Genomic DNA, 15,542 nt, shown 5'->3' with positions numbered 1-15,542 from the left:
ATTAATTGATGCAAGGAAATAAGAATTCAACCTCACTCATTTGCCTAGAGTCGAATATTGTTGGAAATGTTGAGTTGGGTGAAGGTTGTGTAGTTCACCCTTCCGCGTTAATTGATGGTGGGGTTGGTGGAATTGTGATGGGGAAGAATAATATAATAGAAGATTCTGTGAAAATTGTTAATGAAAATATTAACAAAATGTGTATTGGTAGTAACAACTGGTTCCATGTCAGATGTGAAATCAACAACACTTTATCTATTGGCGATAATAATAGTTTTGAAATCGGATCCAAAGTAAATCAAAACACAAAAGTTGGAAACAATTGCGTAGTCTCTTTAAATTCAAATCTTCCTCCGAATTTTGAGATTTACGACAATATGTGCGTTGCAGTTATTGGCGATTCCTTAATTCATACAGTTAACAAAACCACCCCAAATCAACATTTGCACGAACAAATAAACTTTCTGAATAATATTTTGCGTGGAAGCTCGATGGAAAAGAAAAGGTAATATTTAATTTACAGATGAAGTTGAAAATATGGATCTTAATTTTTCATAGGGTTAAACCTTATTAAATTTTATTTTTAAAAATGAGCTTTAATCCTTAAATTAATTAATGTAATTATGAGCAAAAAACATACTTCGTTTCTTTCTCATCTTAAGGACAAGTATAAGGTATTCTCAATGAGAAATACCAAAAATAGGATTTTTAGTCGAAAGAAAGTTAGTCCGGGAAATAACTCTAAAAATGAAAAAATGAAAGGGGTTAACATTTCTTTCGAACATACTTGTTCTGATTCAGTTAAAAATTCGAGTAGCCAACAAATTTCATCTACTTCTGTGAGTTTTTCATCGGATAACAGTATTATTAGTTCAAGTGACGCTAAATATCAAAAAGATCGAGTTTTAAGAAGTGGGCGTACACTTAGCAATACTGTATCTAACAAAAATTTGGAGAATACTAAAGTTATTAACTCTGATAAGAATCTTGATGAAAACGGTAGTTGTTCCGACTCAAGTTCATTATTTAACAACTCACTCCCAGAGAGTTCGCCAACTAGTTTGCTAAGCGATTCAAGCACAAGTTCAAATCCAAAATACAAAAACAAAGAATATTCTAGTGATACTCAAAGTTCAACTTGTAACCAATCAAACCCTATGGAGGAAATAGATCATAATTACTATGATAGTCTCAGAACTTCATGCAAGGAAAATAATTCAGAAAAACAAGAGAATCCCATCACAAAAAGGAAAGTGAATATTATTCCAAGAAAACCAACTGCCAAACTCGAATCATATACAAGAAACAAAAACACAGACAATCACAGGGAAAATGTAATTTGTATAAACAAAAGTGCACTGGATATTCTAAATAATAAACATTCAAATAAAGAGGAAAAAAGAACTACACAACAGGTAGTTGCAATTGAAAGTCTTGGTAGAAATGAGGAAAATGCTGAAAAAAACTTTCCTAATTTGACTAGTGGCTTGAGCCATCAAAAAGATAATAGGTGTTCATTTGAAGAATCAAAGACTTTTCTTGATCATGAAACATCCTTTATTCCGATAATAATCGAAACAGATTACTGCCATCAATACTGTTATTTGGACTATGACATATTAATTGATTGCGTTTATATAAATGATTATCAATGCCATTTACATAATTTTACTGACATTCTAAACTAACGACCCTAACTAGTTAATAATTTACTATTTACGTCATCTTTATAAAAATTTATTTCTCCTGCCCATCTTTTTTTAATAATATATAAAATGGAATCCTTTTTGTCTATTATACGCGAAAATATATCGTTGTTAGTACAAATTTCATCCTTTTCAAGAATTGAGGTATTGCAAAATATCCCCATCCTCTTTGGAATTTCATAGCAAAATTCTTCGAGTTTTAACATGTATTCAGATGAATTTTCTGAATCTATAAAATTATTTTTTTTTACATGTTCGAAGCTGACATAATTTTCTATCATCTTGCATGAAACAACGTTATTAATTTTGTAAGTTTCTATAAGTTTGTTCGTGATCTTTATTGGAACACCAAATATTACATCATCCACAACACGCATAGATAATAGTGTAAGCGCTCTCTCCATCATTTTAAGTATTGGGAACCCGTTTCCATAAATCAATTGAGTTGTTATATCATCATAAATACCGATAATTAGGAGCCCACCAAAAATTTTCTTAACTCGTTCAAGAAATCGCAAATGACCAATATGAAAGATATCAAAGCTTCCATCAACATACGTAATGTTGGGATTTGAGCTATATATTTGTTTTGCACATGCTATTCCACCAGCAAAACTTAATACTCTACTTGCAGAAATCAAACTTTGGCAAGGAGAATAATCGCCATCGAAAAATCTGTCAATTTTTGATACACTACATACTTCCTTTTTACCAAACATATTTGAATGATCAGAACTATTCAAGGGTGAAATATCTTCAAATTTTAAACCTAGAGCACGGAAAATGCGGGTAATTACTGAAGTTGTGCTAACACCTTCGGTTCTTTGAAATATTTTTAACCTTCCTAATATTCTTGGTTCATTATATGGATCGGTTCCATCTGAACATAGTACAAGGTCATCGCCATGTGCAACAAACTCACAGTTTAATTGATCTAGTAAACTTCCTTCAACTTTGTACGGGGTTCCGATCACAATCTCGTCAGCCCACTTGCAGCCTTTCATAAGCTCTCCACGTTCATCCTGATTATAAATAGGGTAACAACCCTTTAAATTAAAGCAGTCAAGATCAGAATTAATGCCAACAACTAATTCATTTCCAAATTGTTTTGCTTTCCTTAGTGCATTAAAATGACCAGCATGCATCAAGTCAAATACACCGTCAATAAATATTCTCGAGTTATTTGAGTCTTTAGTATCCATATTTGGGTGTATTCTAATTATTGGAATAATTTAATGTTTTAATTAAGGCCGAAGATTGTAAAGAATTATACTCCATGTACAACGAAATAAATAATCAAATATCCTCTTCAAATAAGACAAAACTTAAACTGAACTCATGATTCTTTTGCAGGATTTGAACAAAAACTTTTAAATTAACTTAATTTTAGAAATCTTCAGATTAATTCTATTAATAAGCATAAAGCTAAGTGGATTTGCGCGTTTTTACACCATGCGGCTTTTTTACCCTCACATAAAAGTTGTAAAAAATTCGGAATAGCATTGGTATTATTTCGTAGAAATCATATTTAATAGTAAGGAGTTTCAAAGAAAATACCGGAATTTTTGAACATCTTAAATAATAATACCACTATTATACGCAATGGTAGTTTTTTCTGCATCAATTGTGAGTAATAGAAAAATCCTCTTGTCTAGACAGTTTGTTGAAATGACAAGAGGCGATGTTGAAACCTACTTAAATAGATTTATTAAACAAATTGAGCAATTTCGTTTAAGCAATGAATACACTTATATGGAGATTGATAACATTAGGTTTGTTTATCAGGCAATTGATAATATTTACTTAATCTTGATGACACCCCTCAATTCAAATATTATTGAAGATATGGATACTCTTCAACTATTTTGTCAAGTATTATACGACTGTTGCAACAATCCTCCTCCAATAACGGAAGATTTAATTGCAAGTAATTGTTTTGAAGTTATCTTTGCCTTTGATGAAATAATATCTTTTGGGTATAAAGAATCAATTAATTTGAGTCAAATAAAAACGTGTCTTGAAATGGAATCTCAGGAGGAAAAGCTGCATAAGTTGATAAGACAAAACAAGGAAAATGAAGAAAAGGAGCGTAGAAGACATATTGCAAACAGATTAGATAAGGAGAGAACAACTAATGAAGCATTTAGTCAGTCAAGATACACTTCAGCCAACACAAATAACAATATTGTCAAGTCTTCACTATCTGGAATTGCGGCTTTCGCTGAATCTGTTGGAGTTGGAAAAATAGCTCAGTCGGTGGGAATTGGACCTATAAGGAATATATCAAAGAGTGATAACACAAAGGTTTCCGACTCTGATTTAGCAAGTAACAACCGCACATTTGGGATGTTTTCAAATGAATCCACCTCTATTCAGTCAATAAATGCTCCCGGGAGAGGAATGCTTATTGGGAAGAAGAAACCAAACACAGAGTCAAAACAAAATGTTAATTCACCGTTAAAAATGAGAGAAAAACATTTTTCGGATTTTGAGCAGCAAGAAAACATGAAAAGTATGCCAAATCCCATATATTTTGAGGATGATTGTTCATTAATTGAAGAGAAAATTGAATTTTTGCTAAATATAGATGGAACTGTTCAATCCAAAATTGAAATTCAGGGAACGTTTCAAGTTACTTTATCTTCGGATACTTTCCCCGAATATTCAATAACCGAAGACCCAAGGTTTCAATTTAAGACTCATCCAAACCTTAATAAAGAAAAATTCCAAAATTCTGGAAAATTAGCATTAAAGGAGGGTATCAATTGTACATTGCCGGTCAATACACTAATGCCGCTCGTTAAATGGAGGCCATCATCTAATTTTCAGAATCATCAGTTTGAGCTTCCATTCTCTTTTTCTTGTTGGCCTCTTGGCACGGAGAATGGGTACACAAATGTCACAATCGAAATTGAACCTTCACAATCAATTACTGATTTTAAATTAAAAATTCCGTTGACATCCATTTCTGCACACAGCACTAATATAGGACTATTAGAGACAAATGAAGATAGTTACTCTTGGGAAGTTCCTCGGTTGTTTCCTTCGGAAACTGCGACGCTTGAATTTAGTACAAGCCAATCTGATTTTCTTCCAATTAATCTATATGCATCTACATCAAAACCTGTTTGTAAAATAGGAATCATGAAGGACAAAAACCATGTAAATCCAAAGCATTGTGTTGCCAAATATAATATAGGTATTAAGCAATAATAATTTAGTTCTTAACTTTATATTTTCAATGTATACCTTGGTCAGATAAAATGATATAGTTGGCGCCGAAAAGACATTGTTTTGAGTGGAAATTATTCATGTATGCCAATGGTACACAGAACGAACAATTAGATAATTTTCTTTAATCACTTTACTTAAATAGCTAGCTGATGCCTAAGTGAGATTCCTTAACTTATAACCCCCTGATCTTATTTAAATATGCACGAAAGCCAAAGTGAGTTATCGTTTTTTCACTGATTTATTATGACTTAAAATTAATCTTTAGAGTATCAATCAAACAATGATATTGAATCGGAGATAGCTGAATATAGAGAGAATCAAAGGAAAAAGTATCTTAATCAAAAAAAATCAATTCTTTCAAATAAAAAAATGTCTCGTTTAAGTAATTCCACTGAAACAATGACTGGGTTAAGTGCTAACGAATCTAACAACTCATTTAATAACTATAGAAAAAATTTCCCCACTTCATCTTCTTCAGAAACACATAAGAATTCTAGTGATGAGAGAAATAACTTAACTTCTGGAGATATTTGTCGATTGAACTATAGTTTTGCAGAATCTCCTGAATTAGATATAGATCGGAATCAATCAGCGCAACAAAGGGATAAGATTCATGATGGAGCTAGTGAATCTTTAACTAATTCCCCACTAGATAGTACTGTAAGAAACGACACTATTTCCCAGGTAGACAAAATTAAGATAAACAATTCGAAGAATTCAAAAAGCACTTCGAACTCTGCCGCAGGGATTATTAACTCATTCAAGTCTTGGACAAATTCACTAGTCACACATTTATCTAAACAGAAAGGCCGAAACAGGCGTGACAGATCGTCCAGAAACATGGATACTCCATTAAATGTGGAAGCTAATACTGAAGTCCGTGGTAGAATATCACAAATCGAGGACAATACTTCTAATGCTTTTCGCGCAAACATTTCAGATGAGGAGTTTGCAAGAAGAATGCAGATAGAGGAATTAAATAATTTTGGAGCATTACATATTATGGAAAACAACTCAAGTCTTCCCCCGTATTTGTTAGGGAATTTTCAAGATGCTAATTATAATCCTAATATAACCGTTTCATCATCTAACAGTATGACGGTTAGTCCTTTTCAAGGTGCCCCGTACAAATTTGAATTCCAATCCTCAGATGATGAGCGATAATAAAATTATAAAAGATACCATTGAACTATTTAACCCTGAATATAGAGAAGTCCGATCTCTCAATCAAGTCACCCTTCTGGATGAGGATTTTCATTGCTTTTGATAGGTAATATGGGTCATATCCAACTAACACCAAGTCTTTAATTATCGTAGTCTTCCCTGCTCTCGCCTTAATTGGAATCCTATTTTTTATGGCAACTTCCGCGTCAATTATCGCAGATTGTTCTGCTGGTGATAAATTGTCAAGTAACAGAATGTTTGATTTGATTGCTTCTATTGTTGCGTTTTTGAATAGTTTAATAGCCATTTCAACATGTTTTTCGTTTGCAATGACCTGCATTTCCATCTTTGCAAAGCTTTCTGCAATTCTAGTAATGGCTTCTAATTGCCTTACCGTTATTGGTATTCTCTCCTTATTTGCTTTGTTCGTCTTTTCACGATTGTCCTCCCTTATTTGAACATAAAAGTTTTCTAATATAGCAGCAGCATCCAGAGATAAACGTGGGTGGACAAACTCTCGGCAATAATTGATATACTTTTGCAGTAACTCAAACTGGAGCGATCCCGTGGATTCTGAGTTACTAACATTTGTCTTTCCATTAGAACCAGAGTGCAATTCAACAATGTGCGAAGCTATAAGCCTGTCTCTATCAACATTTTTTTCATCTTTTAATAAGAAGATGAGATCAAATCTAGATAGAATAGTTGACTCGAAGTCATGCTGCTGTGTTAGGTCTTTACTATCGTCATAAGACCCAAACGTTGGGTTTGCAGCAGCCAATACAGAGCATCTGGCCTTTAAAATGGTTGTAATTCCCGCCTTTGCAATACTTATTGTTTGTTGTTCCATAGCTTCGTGAATTGCTACACGGTCGTCATCACGCATTTTGTCAAACTCATCTATACAAACAACTCCCCCATCAGCAAGTACCATAGCTCCACCTTCTAGTGCATACACGCCATTTGCATGATCTCTGACAATTGCAGCGGTGAGACCGGCGGCACTACTTCCCTTACCAGATGTATAAATACAAATTGGGGCAACCTGTTCTACAAACTTTAAAAGCTGAGACTTTGCTGTTGAGGGGTCTCCAAGCAATAAAATATTTAAATCACCTCTTATTCGGTTACCATCAGGTAAACATTTCGAACTTCCGCTAAAAAGTAAGCACGCTATAGCCTGCTTAATTGTTTCATTCCCATAAATTGCGGGGGCAATACTGTTAACAATTAGCTCATGAATATTTGGTAAAGACGAAATGCGACGAAACTCTTCTATTTCATTGTATTGGTTACTCATTGATGAGCTTCTCATTAAAGTTTTTGTGTTTTTACTAGACCAATTACTTCCATAATTCATTACGCCGATGACATATAAATAAGAAGTTCTAAGAGAGCCATTTCTACTATTAGAGTGAACTTTCGATGATTCCTTATCTGTAGAAGAAAGCACACCTACAACATAAAGCCTATTTCCTGGAATTACTTTGTCTACAAGCCCACGAGTCATATGTAATGATATATGTCGAGGAATATCTCCGGTAGGAACATGCTCAGGAAGTTCCTGGAACTTCATACTTTGTATATCAATATATTCTGACTCGTCAGAAAGAGTAAAGTATGGATCTAATGGGCACTTTGGTGCCTCACCTATTGGGGCAGTATTACAAACTCTTGGTAGTATTGTACCTTGGCGCCAAATAGGAATAGCTATGTTTCTGGTACCCTTACACTGGCGACATAAAATCTTAAGTTTAGAAGCTTTTTTTTGAGGTTTTGAAGATTGAATAACAATTCCAGGAACAGTGACTAGCTTTTCCATAACATTACTTTTAAGATCCCTAATTAATGTTGGCTCTTGATTAGAGACTATTTGTAATTGTATATCTGGAACCAAACGATTAATCTCTTCTTCAGTTATTTCCTTTTTATGTTTTCCCACTAGTTCTAAATAAACTCTCTTTAATGCCCCTTCACAAATTGGAATGTATTTTAGTGGCGCATTCTTGAAGCATTTAATTAAACAGGATAACTCGTTATTCCTGACACCGTTATGGAAGTTTTCAGAGTCATTTTCACGCCCATTTATAAGACTCCCATCATAACTGGCATTTTCTGTATGTTCTCCGATTTCCGAGCAAGAAACCTCGTCAATACTAAGGTGGTGAAGCTCAAGCCTAAGTGTGTATTCACCAATAGAAACGTTATTTATTAGCATTTCTCTATAAATATAATCTCCACTTTGATTAAAGTTTTTTATGAAATTACTGAATTTATTTCTACATTCCTCTGCTGAAAGCAAATCCGTTGTATTATTTACTGTATCGCCGTTCCAATCTCCCTTTTCTAAATCTCGAGGAGGGTTGCTGTAATAAATTGTTCCAATTGAACTTTGCATGATAAAAAGGCTAGATAATCGTACCAAATTAATTGATTTAATTTGCCGGATTGTATTGCAACACTATATTTAAGTTTAATAACTGTGTGGGGAAGGCGGTAATGCATTAATCGCGCTAATTATAATTATGTAAAAGGCTGAAGATATAAGTATTAATATTTCTTAATTTTGAAACCTGAAGTCAACTTTTTACATATTGAATAATCATTTTTAATCACTTGCTCTTCTAAATTATTACTGCTAATTTCGGTTTTTTTGAAAGCAAACACACAATATAGGTTAAATACTTCGGTTTCTTGTTGAGTTATTAGCCCAGAATTCTTGGGGTTATTTAACCAGTTAGAAAACCTGATATTTGGAAAGTTCCTCTGTGTGAATTCAGCAAAACTTGGAAAGTTTGAATACTGGATGAGCTCCAAACCAACTTTACTTGCAAGGTTACAGAATGATTCCCAAGGTACGACGTATTCGTATTGATTGATATGTTCAATTAACCAAAAGTCGTATTTGATGCCCCATTCAGTTCTGAAAAGTTGAATTCCTCTTTCTAAATCTACATCATCCGAAAAATATTTGCGCCAATCATCACAACTAAATGAGATTTTGTAGATTGAATTACCACTCACATACTTTGTACTGTTATTTAAGTTTACATCAGTCTCGTTGTTGTCTTCTGAACTTTCATTAAGGTTTATCTTAACTGAGTTGTGTCTCATAGAGTAGAATATATTGTCACAAGAAATAGTGGAACCAATAAAAAACCCACCAGGTTTTAAATAGTTAGATACGTTTTTCAGGAATTCAAATGATGTTTCCTCATTGATAAGCATATAATGCATTGAGAGTTGTATTGAAATTATTTCAAATGTGTAGTTTTTCAATATTTTCGAATATGTTGTTCTTGAAAGTAGATTTCCAACATGATATTCAACAGAAAAATTTAAAGAATCTTCGTATGTTTTCAAACGGTGTCTTGCCTCAGAAATCTCCTCTGCGGAAATATCTATTCCAACAAGACGATTTATTTTCTTTCCCTTATATTTTAATATGTCCTGTCCATGTCCGCATGCTAAATCCAAAATGCTTAAGTGTCTATTTTGCCTATATTTTAACTGCTTTTCGAAATACTGATCTATCAATGCTCTCTTTATTTCATTATTATACTTTCTTAAACCACCAATAATTGAATAGTCAGCATTCTGTATCTTTTTCATATTGTAATGTGCTCTAATTGAAGTAGTAATATCACCAAAAAAATTTGGGTAATAATAACTCATTTGAGAATAGAGAGAGTAGGAATTAGTCGAAATTGGCTCATCCAAATACTTTGCTATTAGTGACGAATTATATATCAGTTCATTTGTGATTCTATCTAATCCATTTATTTGCCCTTTATTATATAAGTCTACATGTTTTGATATTAATTGTTTATTTCCCGACAAGTATACCATCCAATATTCTTCATCATCTTCATCTTCATTTTCCTCTTTTAAATGGCTCTCTGGTAAACTTACTTCAATCGATTTCTTGTATTTATCATCATTTTCCTCCCTTTTTCGCTTCTTTTCAGATAAACTAATTACGTTGATTATTTTCAAATCCCAAAAAGGATATGCATTGCTTGATTTCCTTTGAAATTTCCAGCTAATTACACTTTTTTTACTTCTAAAGGAAGTTATATCTGATTTAGGCTCATCGATCGTTGACTTCGAAATGCCAGTTATACTATAATGTATCTTGGATTTTGGCTTATAAACAACGACTTCACCGAGATTTAGCTCAAAAAATGAAGATTTGTCTCCATTCTTATCAATAGTAACTATTCCATTTGAGTATTTTTCTTCGAAAAACAAATCAATAGCAACTTTCTCTGCAACCTGCCATGATTCTCTGTTTGCACGGATAATTCTTTCAATCAAATAACTTTGCTGTTTTCTTCCAATTTTTTCTTCAAACTTGTAATCACCAGAGCCTTGTTCAAGAATACAGTCACATGCAACTGGCAAGTTTATGTTCATTCTGGAATAATAACCTTTTATTTCTCCAAACTTTGCAACTATTTCGTGATTGCTATGGCTATTGCATTGAATAATAAAATTTTTGACAGCATCGTTCAAGCTAGATCTCCTTGAGAGTGTTAGAAACCGAATTTTACTTGTTTCCCTAGGCATTTACCATTCAACTCATCAAATCTTTTTTATTTATTTTTCTTTACTAGAGCACAGTCTAATAGCGCCAATACAACTAAACAAGAAAAATAATTATAAATTTTGTAACGAAAAATATTCATATCAAAATATATAATTTATCATCATTCTAAAATTTGCTAAAAGTCAGAGTTACAATTTCTCATACTCAACTCGAAAGCCGTCCTATTCTCAGAAACATTATTAACTAGATCATGCATAGAAAGCACAGAACGTAAACAACTCATCCCATATATTGTTAAAATCATATCCGCATACCTATTGGAAAACGCGGAAATTATCTCTGGTTCGCTGGAGTCCGGAAGTAAGTTAAAAATGTCTTGAAAAATAGAGACAATGCCATGATTTGGGGGTATTTTACCTTCTATTATGTCATTAAAGTAGATCTTAGACTCTTGCAATTTAGAGATTAGTATTTTGCAAGAGTTTATTGTGTCTGAAATTTGCGAAACAAGAGATGAGGTCGAGGTGTTTTTTAAATCTCTCAATAGGTGTTCCACCCCAACTTCTTCTGCTTCAAACGCACCAATTGTACATGGATTATGTACAAATTTTTTCCTCAAGATACTGTTAGGATCATCCATTGAAAAATATGCGCTAATTGGGTTGGACAAATATTCAAAATCGTTGGCAGTTACATCGGCAATCAAATATAATGGGTCAGCACAATATCTCCTAAAAAGTTCATGGATATCAATGTCAACAACCTTAGTTTTAGGACCGGTACTGTACCAACCGATAATTTTTTCTTTTGTATTAATCTTTTTAAACATTAAATACATCTGTTCATGATAGTTATGATCTATATACCAAACCATTGGGTCTCTTGAATCCTCCTCAAAAGGCAAAGCATAGCTATTTGTGACATGAATCTCATCTGTATTATGAAGCTCTCCTAGCAATGTGCCAACGACTCTTTTTGAAGTGCCCTTTGCAACCCTATTATAATGATCTACAATCGACAATAATACAATTGGGTGAATAACAACTTTTTTTCTATTATTTGGATTTGTCTTTGCATCCCCCAATGCAATATTAAAATGCTCTTCGCTTTGATACATTCGTAAAAACCCCGAAATTTCGGTTAAAAAGATCAAAAATTTGTGATGATACGGAATTCCTAATTCCAGTAGTTTTGAGAGATCCCCTCAATTCTACCCAGCCCCCCTATAAAATTCTTTATCCTCATTAAGTAATTCTCAGAAAATGTTCCCGCTCTTAATTTTGTTGAGATTAAAATGCAAAATACGAATTGTTTATTCAAATACAAAATGAGTGCTGTTGCAATTTTCTCTGCTTAGTTTGTCTAAAATCTTGCAATATATAATAGTACAAGGGTGATAAGAAAAGGATGGTTTAAATATGTCCCGTTCTCTGAAACCAAACAGTTTATTTTGAGTTAGAATTACTTTACTAGAACGGTGGCTAATTGTTTTTTGAGAATTAACTAGACTATATATGCATTCAGATGGAACGCCTCTTAACTTGCCTAATTCATTATTCCCTCTTTTAAAATTAGATGCTTCTATGCGAATGTTTTCTAAATAACCATCATTCGGATATTGAGCCATTCCCAATATATCTATATTGTACCTTTCGCTAAATTTAAAAAGAGATAAACCATGTTCTGTGAGTTTACTATGATACTTGTTTGCTGCAGAATTAATATCGCAATGGCGTACGAAATTACTTGATTTCCATACTAATATACCTTTGTAATTATCTGGAATAAAAAGAGTAACATAGTCCATGATATCATTACTTTTCTTACAATCGATTATTTTTGGTAACAATATTTTTTCGGACAATGAAATAGAGTTCATTTGTGAATTTGATGCACACATCAATTGTTGTTTGCTTGTTTTTATAGTTTTTTTTAATGAATTTCTCTCTGAAAAACTAATTGGAGAAATTCTGAGATCAGAAAACTTAATAAATTCAAATGATAAATCTTCTTTGTTGTTATTGTTATTATTTAATATACTTTTAATATAATTAATTGTATTGCAACAGTTCAAATTTCCTCCGGGTGGGAATTTTAAATTATTTTCAACTATATAATTATATGATAAATCATCAAGGTTCCCCCAAAGATGCAGCCTTAATTTCCATTCTTTCAATCTACCTGAAAAGCAAGACTTACTTGTATTCAAGTATGGATCTGGCGTTGAAGGGTGCCAAGTGAAGTTTAGCTCCTTTTTTCTTTCATTTTTTTTAACTGCTGATGTGTATCTTTGATACCCAATGCTGTTCTTTGCTATATTAATTTGTTTCAGCCTTTGGCTGATTCTTCTTTCCTCTATATTTGACGTCAATTTGAATTATTAATAAAATAAATAATATAAGAAAAGAGCCGCTTGTTTATCAACGTTTAAAACCAATTATTTACGGAATTATCTTCACACAATTATTTTAAGATTTCTCTATTTATTTCTGAATTGCTTTTAAATCGTTCTGTGTTAAATAACTTAATTAACGGCAGCCCATTACTACTTGAAATTGTATTTTCCTCATTGATTAAATTGCTAATTCCGTTTTTGCTTTCTCTCCTCCGTGAAATTGTATCACAAAACTCTTCTAGTCTAGTATCAGGATATTTTATTTTTAAGTAAACTAGTATATCATCGGCTTGAACTTCGGGGTTATTTTTGTGTTTAGAGATTATAAATGAGTTCTTAACTATGTCTTGAAGAAAACCATTTGTCAAGGTTGTTAAAACTTGAGAAACAGAAGGCCCTAGTCTTATCTGAGGAAATTCTTCCATCATTATTTCGTTTAAAAGTTCAGGAGACAAAATAGAAAACAACTCACTTTCCAGCTTTTGGTCTATAAATTCATCCTGCATTTCTAATTAACTTAGAAATATATTCTGAATATTCGTACAACGTTGAATTAATAATTATTGTAAATATTAGGCAGAATAATAGAAAATTATAGTAGATACACTTGTTCTGTTTTTTTTTAATTACATTTCTTTACTCAAAATTTGCTGTTTGCCGGGCAAAAGAAAATGGATATAGAAATCAATTTAAACTTTTGAACAATTTTTAATGTTTACCAAATTCATTTAGTGTTAAGAAACATATCTACGTTCTCTAAATTTTGTTAATAATATTAGATTAATCCGATCTATCCCTAAAAATTTTTTTAACTGCTTAATAGAATTTATGTTCATTCCAACGGTCCAAAATAACAGCATTTTATATCTAATATTGTATTTTTATTTTTGATATTTACCTGAGTATGTAATTCCTATGTAAAAAAGGTCAATTTTTAGTAAATTCATTTTTAAAATTTAATAATTGTTTTAAACTCCTAAAGAACTTTATGTGTAATGTCTTTTCAATCAGTAATAATTTAATTCTCCAGTTTTACATCTTGGAATTCCAAAATAAAAGGGTTTAATATCATCAAAAATCTCTTTTTTGAAAGAAAATGTTTCAAATAAAATTATTGGCCAGAGCTTATATTTTCATATAAAACCCCTTTGTTTAGAAATATTTGATTTTTTGGTGTTATATAAAACTAGTAATCTTCTATATATGAATTATATTTTTTATTAATATCTATTAATATAAATATTCTTCAAAGTTTATTATAATAATTTTTTAAACTTTTTATTGCCTTAACTCTATAGACCAATTACTCGAATTATTTTCAAATGGAAAAATTATAATTTAATGTTTTCGTTGTTAATTATTTACATATTTTCTATCTCAATAAATTGTTAGATCTTTCTTGGGTGGATTTTTTAATTTATTCTCTATCTAAATTGAAGTATCAGCTTCTTTTTTTAATAAAGTCATTAAATTTTTTTTTGGTGGAATTTTAAATTTACTCTTTGCTGGAGTAGGAGGAATAACTGCCTTTTTCAATAAAACTACTGAAGTATCTTTCTTTGGTGGGGCTTTAGGCTTGCTCTTCGCTGCAATAGGAGCCATAACTTCTTTTTTCAATGTAACGATTGAGATTTCCTTCTTTGATGGAATTTTAAGGATATTCTTTGTTGAAATTGAAGTATCTGCTTCTTTATTCAACGGAAGTATTGCGGAATCTTTTTCAGGTGGAATTTTTAAGTCACTCTCAGTTGTAATTTGAGTAGAAGCCTCTTCCTTAAATAAAACTACTAAGTTACTTTTCTTTGATGAGGTTTTAAGGTTATTCTTAGCTGGAATAGAAGCAACAGCTTTCTTTTTCAGCTGGTTTACCAAGCTTTCTTTTTTTGGTATGATTTCAGGTATATCTTTTGTTGAAGTTGAAGCAGTAGCTTCACTTTTTAATGGGGTTACTAATTCATCTTTCTTAAGTGGGATTTTTAATTTGTTCTTTGTTGGAATTAAAGTACTAGCTTCTTTTAATGAAGCTACTGAAGCGTCTTGTTTTGGTGAAATTTTCAAATTGCTTTTTGTTATAATTGGAACAGTGGCATCTTTTTTTAATGAAGTTAATAAGTCGCCTTTCTTTGGCAGAGCTTTAAAGCTATTCTTTCTTGAAATAGGGCCAGTAACTTCTTTTTTTAATGAATCCACTGAGATGTCCTTTGGTAGAATTTTAAGTATATTCTTTGATGAAATTGAAGTATTAGTTTCTTCATTCAGCGGAACTATTTTTACATCTTTTTTAGGTGAAATTTTTAAATTGATTTTTGCTGGAATCGGAATGTCGACTTCCTCTTTTAATAAAGGCAATAAATTATCTTTTTTTGGTGTGTTTTTAAGTATATTTTTTGTTGAAATTGAATCAGCAGCTTCACTTTTTAATGGAGTTACTAAGTTATCTTTCTTAGTTAGAATTTTCAAGTTTTTCTTTGTTGGAATTGGAGCCCCAGATTTT

The 15,542-nt window shown here is 31.9% G+C and overlaps 10 protein-coding genes across 10 annotated transcripts; 4 read left to right on the top strand and 6 right to left on the bottom strand.

Moving 5' to 3' along the window:
• Positions 1 to 8: 8 nt before the first annotated feature.
• Positions 9 to 509, top strand: cubi_02969 (uncharacterized protein; the record flags this gene model as incomplete). The annotated part of the gene is made up of 1 exon (XM_029019981.1): positions 9 to 509. One exon carries the CDS (start codon positions 9 to 11, stop codon positions 507 to 509), a length of 501 nt encoding a protein of 166 aa, XP_028875982.1.
• Positions 510 to 623: 114 nt separating this feature from the next.
• Positions 624 to 1,688, top strand: cubi_02968 (uncharacterized protein; the record flags this gene model as incomplete). Its single annotated transcript, XM_029019980.1, has 1 exon — positions 624 to 1,688. One exon carries the CDS (start codon positions 624 to 626, stop codon positions 1,686 to 1,688), a length of 1,065 nt encoding a protein of 354 aa, XP_028875981.1.
• A 5-nt stretch (positions 1,689 to 1,693) lies between these two features.
• cubi_02967 (CTP-ethanolamine cytidylyltransferase) lies at positions 1,694 to 2,908 on the bottom strand (the record flags this gene model as incomplete). Its single annotated transcript, XM_029019979.1, has 1 exon — positions 1,694 to 2,908. The coding sequence occupies one exon, from the start codon at positions 2,906 to 2,908 to the stop codon at positions 1,694 to 1,696; it is 1,215 nt and encodes a 404-aa protein (XP_028875980.1).
• A 400-nt stretch (positions 2,909 to 3,308) lies between these two features.
• On the top strand, positions 3,309 to 4,919 carry cubi_02966x5 (coatomer complex delta chain; the record flags this gene model as incomplete). The annotated part of the gene is made up of 1 exon (XM_029019978.1): positions 3,309 to 4,919. The coding sequence occupies one exon, from the start codon at positions 3,309 to 3,311 to the stop codon at positions 4,917 to 4,919; it is 1,611 nt and encodes a 536-aa protein (XP_028875979.1).
• Positions 4,920 to 5,309: 390 nt separating this feature from the next.
• Positions 5,310 to 6,104, top strand: cubi_02966 (uncharacterized protein; the record flags this gene model as incomplete). The annotated part of the gene is made up of 1 exon (XM_029019977.1): positions 5,310 to 6,104. One exon carries the CDS (start codon positions 5,310 to 5,312, stop codon positions 6,102 to 6,104), a length of 795 nt encoding a protein of 264 aa, XP_028875978.1.
• Positions 6,105 to 6,129: 25 nt separating this feature from the next.
• On the bottom strand, positions 6,130 to 8,502 carry cubi_02965 (DNA replication licensing factor MCM5 like AAA+ ATPase; the record flags this gene model as incomplete). The annotated part of the gene is made up of 1 exon (XM_029019976.1): positions 6,130 to 8,502. One exon carries the CDS (start codon positions 8,500 to 8,502, stop codon positions 6,130 to 6,132), a length of 2,373 nt encoding a protein of 790 aa, XP_028875977.1.
• A 152-nt stretch (positions 8,503 to 8,654) lies between these two features.
• cubi_02964 (cap methyltransferase) lies at positions 8,655 to 10,673 on the bottom strand (the record flags this gene model as incomplete). The annotated part of the gene is made up of 1 exon (XM_029019975.1): positions 8,655 to 10,673. The coding sequence occupies one exon, from the start codon at positions 10,671 to 10,673 to the stop codon at positions 8,655 to 8,657; it is 2,019 nt and encodes a 672-aa protein (XP_028875976.1).
• A 155-nt stretch (positions 10,674 to 10,828) lies between these two features.
• Positions 10,829 to 11,770, bottom strand: cubi_02963 (26s proteasome regulatory inactive JAB domain-containing protein; the record flags this gene model as incomplete). The annotated part of the gene is made up of 1 exon (XM_029019974.1): positions 10,829 to 11,770. One exon carries the CDS (start codon positions 11,768 to 11,770, stop codon positions 10,829 to 10,831), a length of 942 nt encoding a protein of 313 aa, XP_028875975.1.
• A 195-nt stretch (positions 11,771 to 11,965) lies between these two features.
• Positions 11,966 to 13,554, bottom strand: cubi_02962 (RNA binding protein; the record flags this gene model as incomplete). Its single annotated transcript, XM_029019973.1, has 2 exons — positions 11,966 to 12,941; positions 13,187 to 13,554. 2 exons carry the CDS (start codon positions 13,552 to 13,554, stop codon positions 11,966 to 11,968), a joined length of 1,344 nt encoding a protein of 447 aa, XP_028875974.1.
• Positions 13,555 to 14,476: 922 nt separating this feature from the next.
• cubi_02961 (uncharacterized protein) lies at positions 14,477 to 15,303 on the bottom strand (the record flags this gene model as incomplete). Its single annotated transcript, XM_029019972.1, has 2 exons — positions 14,477 to 15,188; positions 15,239 to 15,303. The coding sequence occupies 2 exons, from the start codon at positions 15,301 to 15,303 to the stop codon at positions 14,477 to 14,479; spliced, it is 777 nt and encodes a 258-aa protein (XP_028875973.1).
• Between the last annotated feature and the right edge of the window lie 239 nt (positions 15,304 to 15,542).

Source organism: Cryptosporidium ubiquitum (genome assembly GCF_001865345.1).
Source record: "Cryptosporidium ubiquitum isolate 39726 chromosome Unknown contig_18, whole genome shotgun sequence".
Lineage (NCBI taxonomy): Eukaryota > Apicomplexa > Conoidasida > Eucoccidiorida > Cryptosporidiidae > Cryptosporidium > Cryptosporidium ubiquitum.
This window is presented reverse-complemented; position numbering and strand designations above follow the sequence as displayed.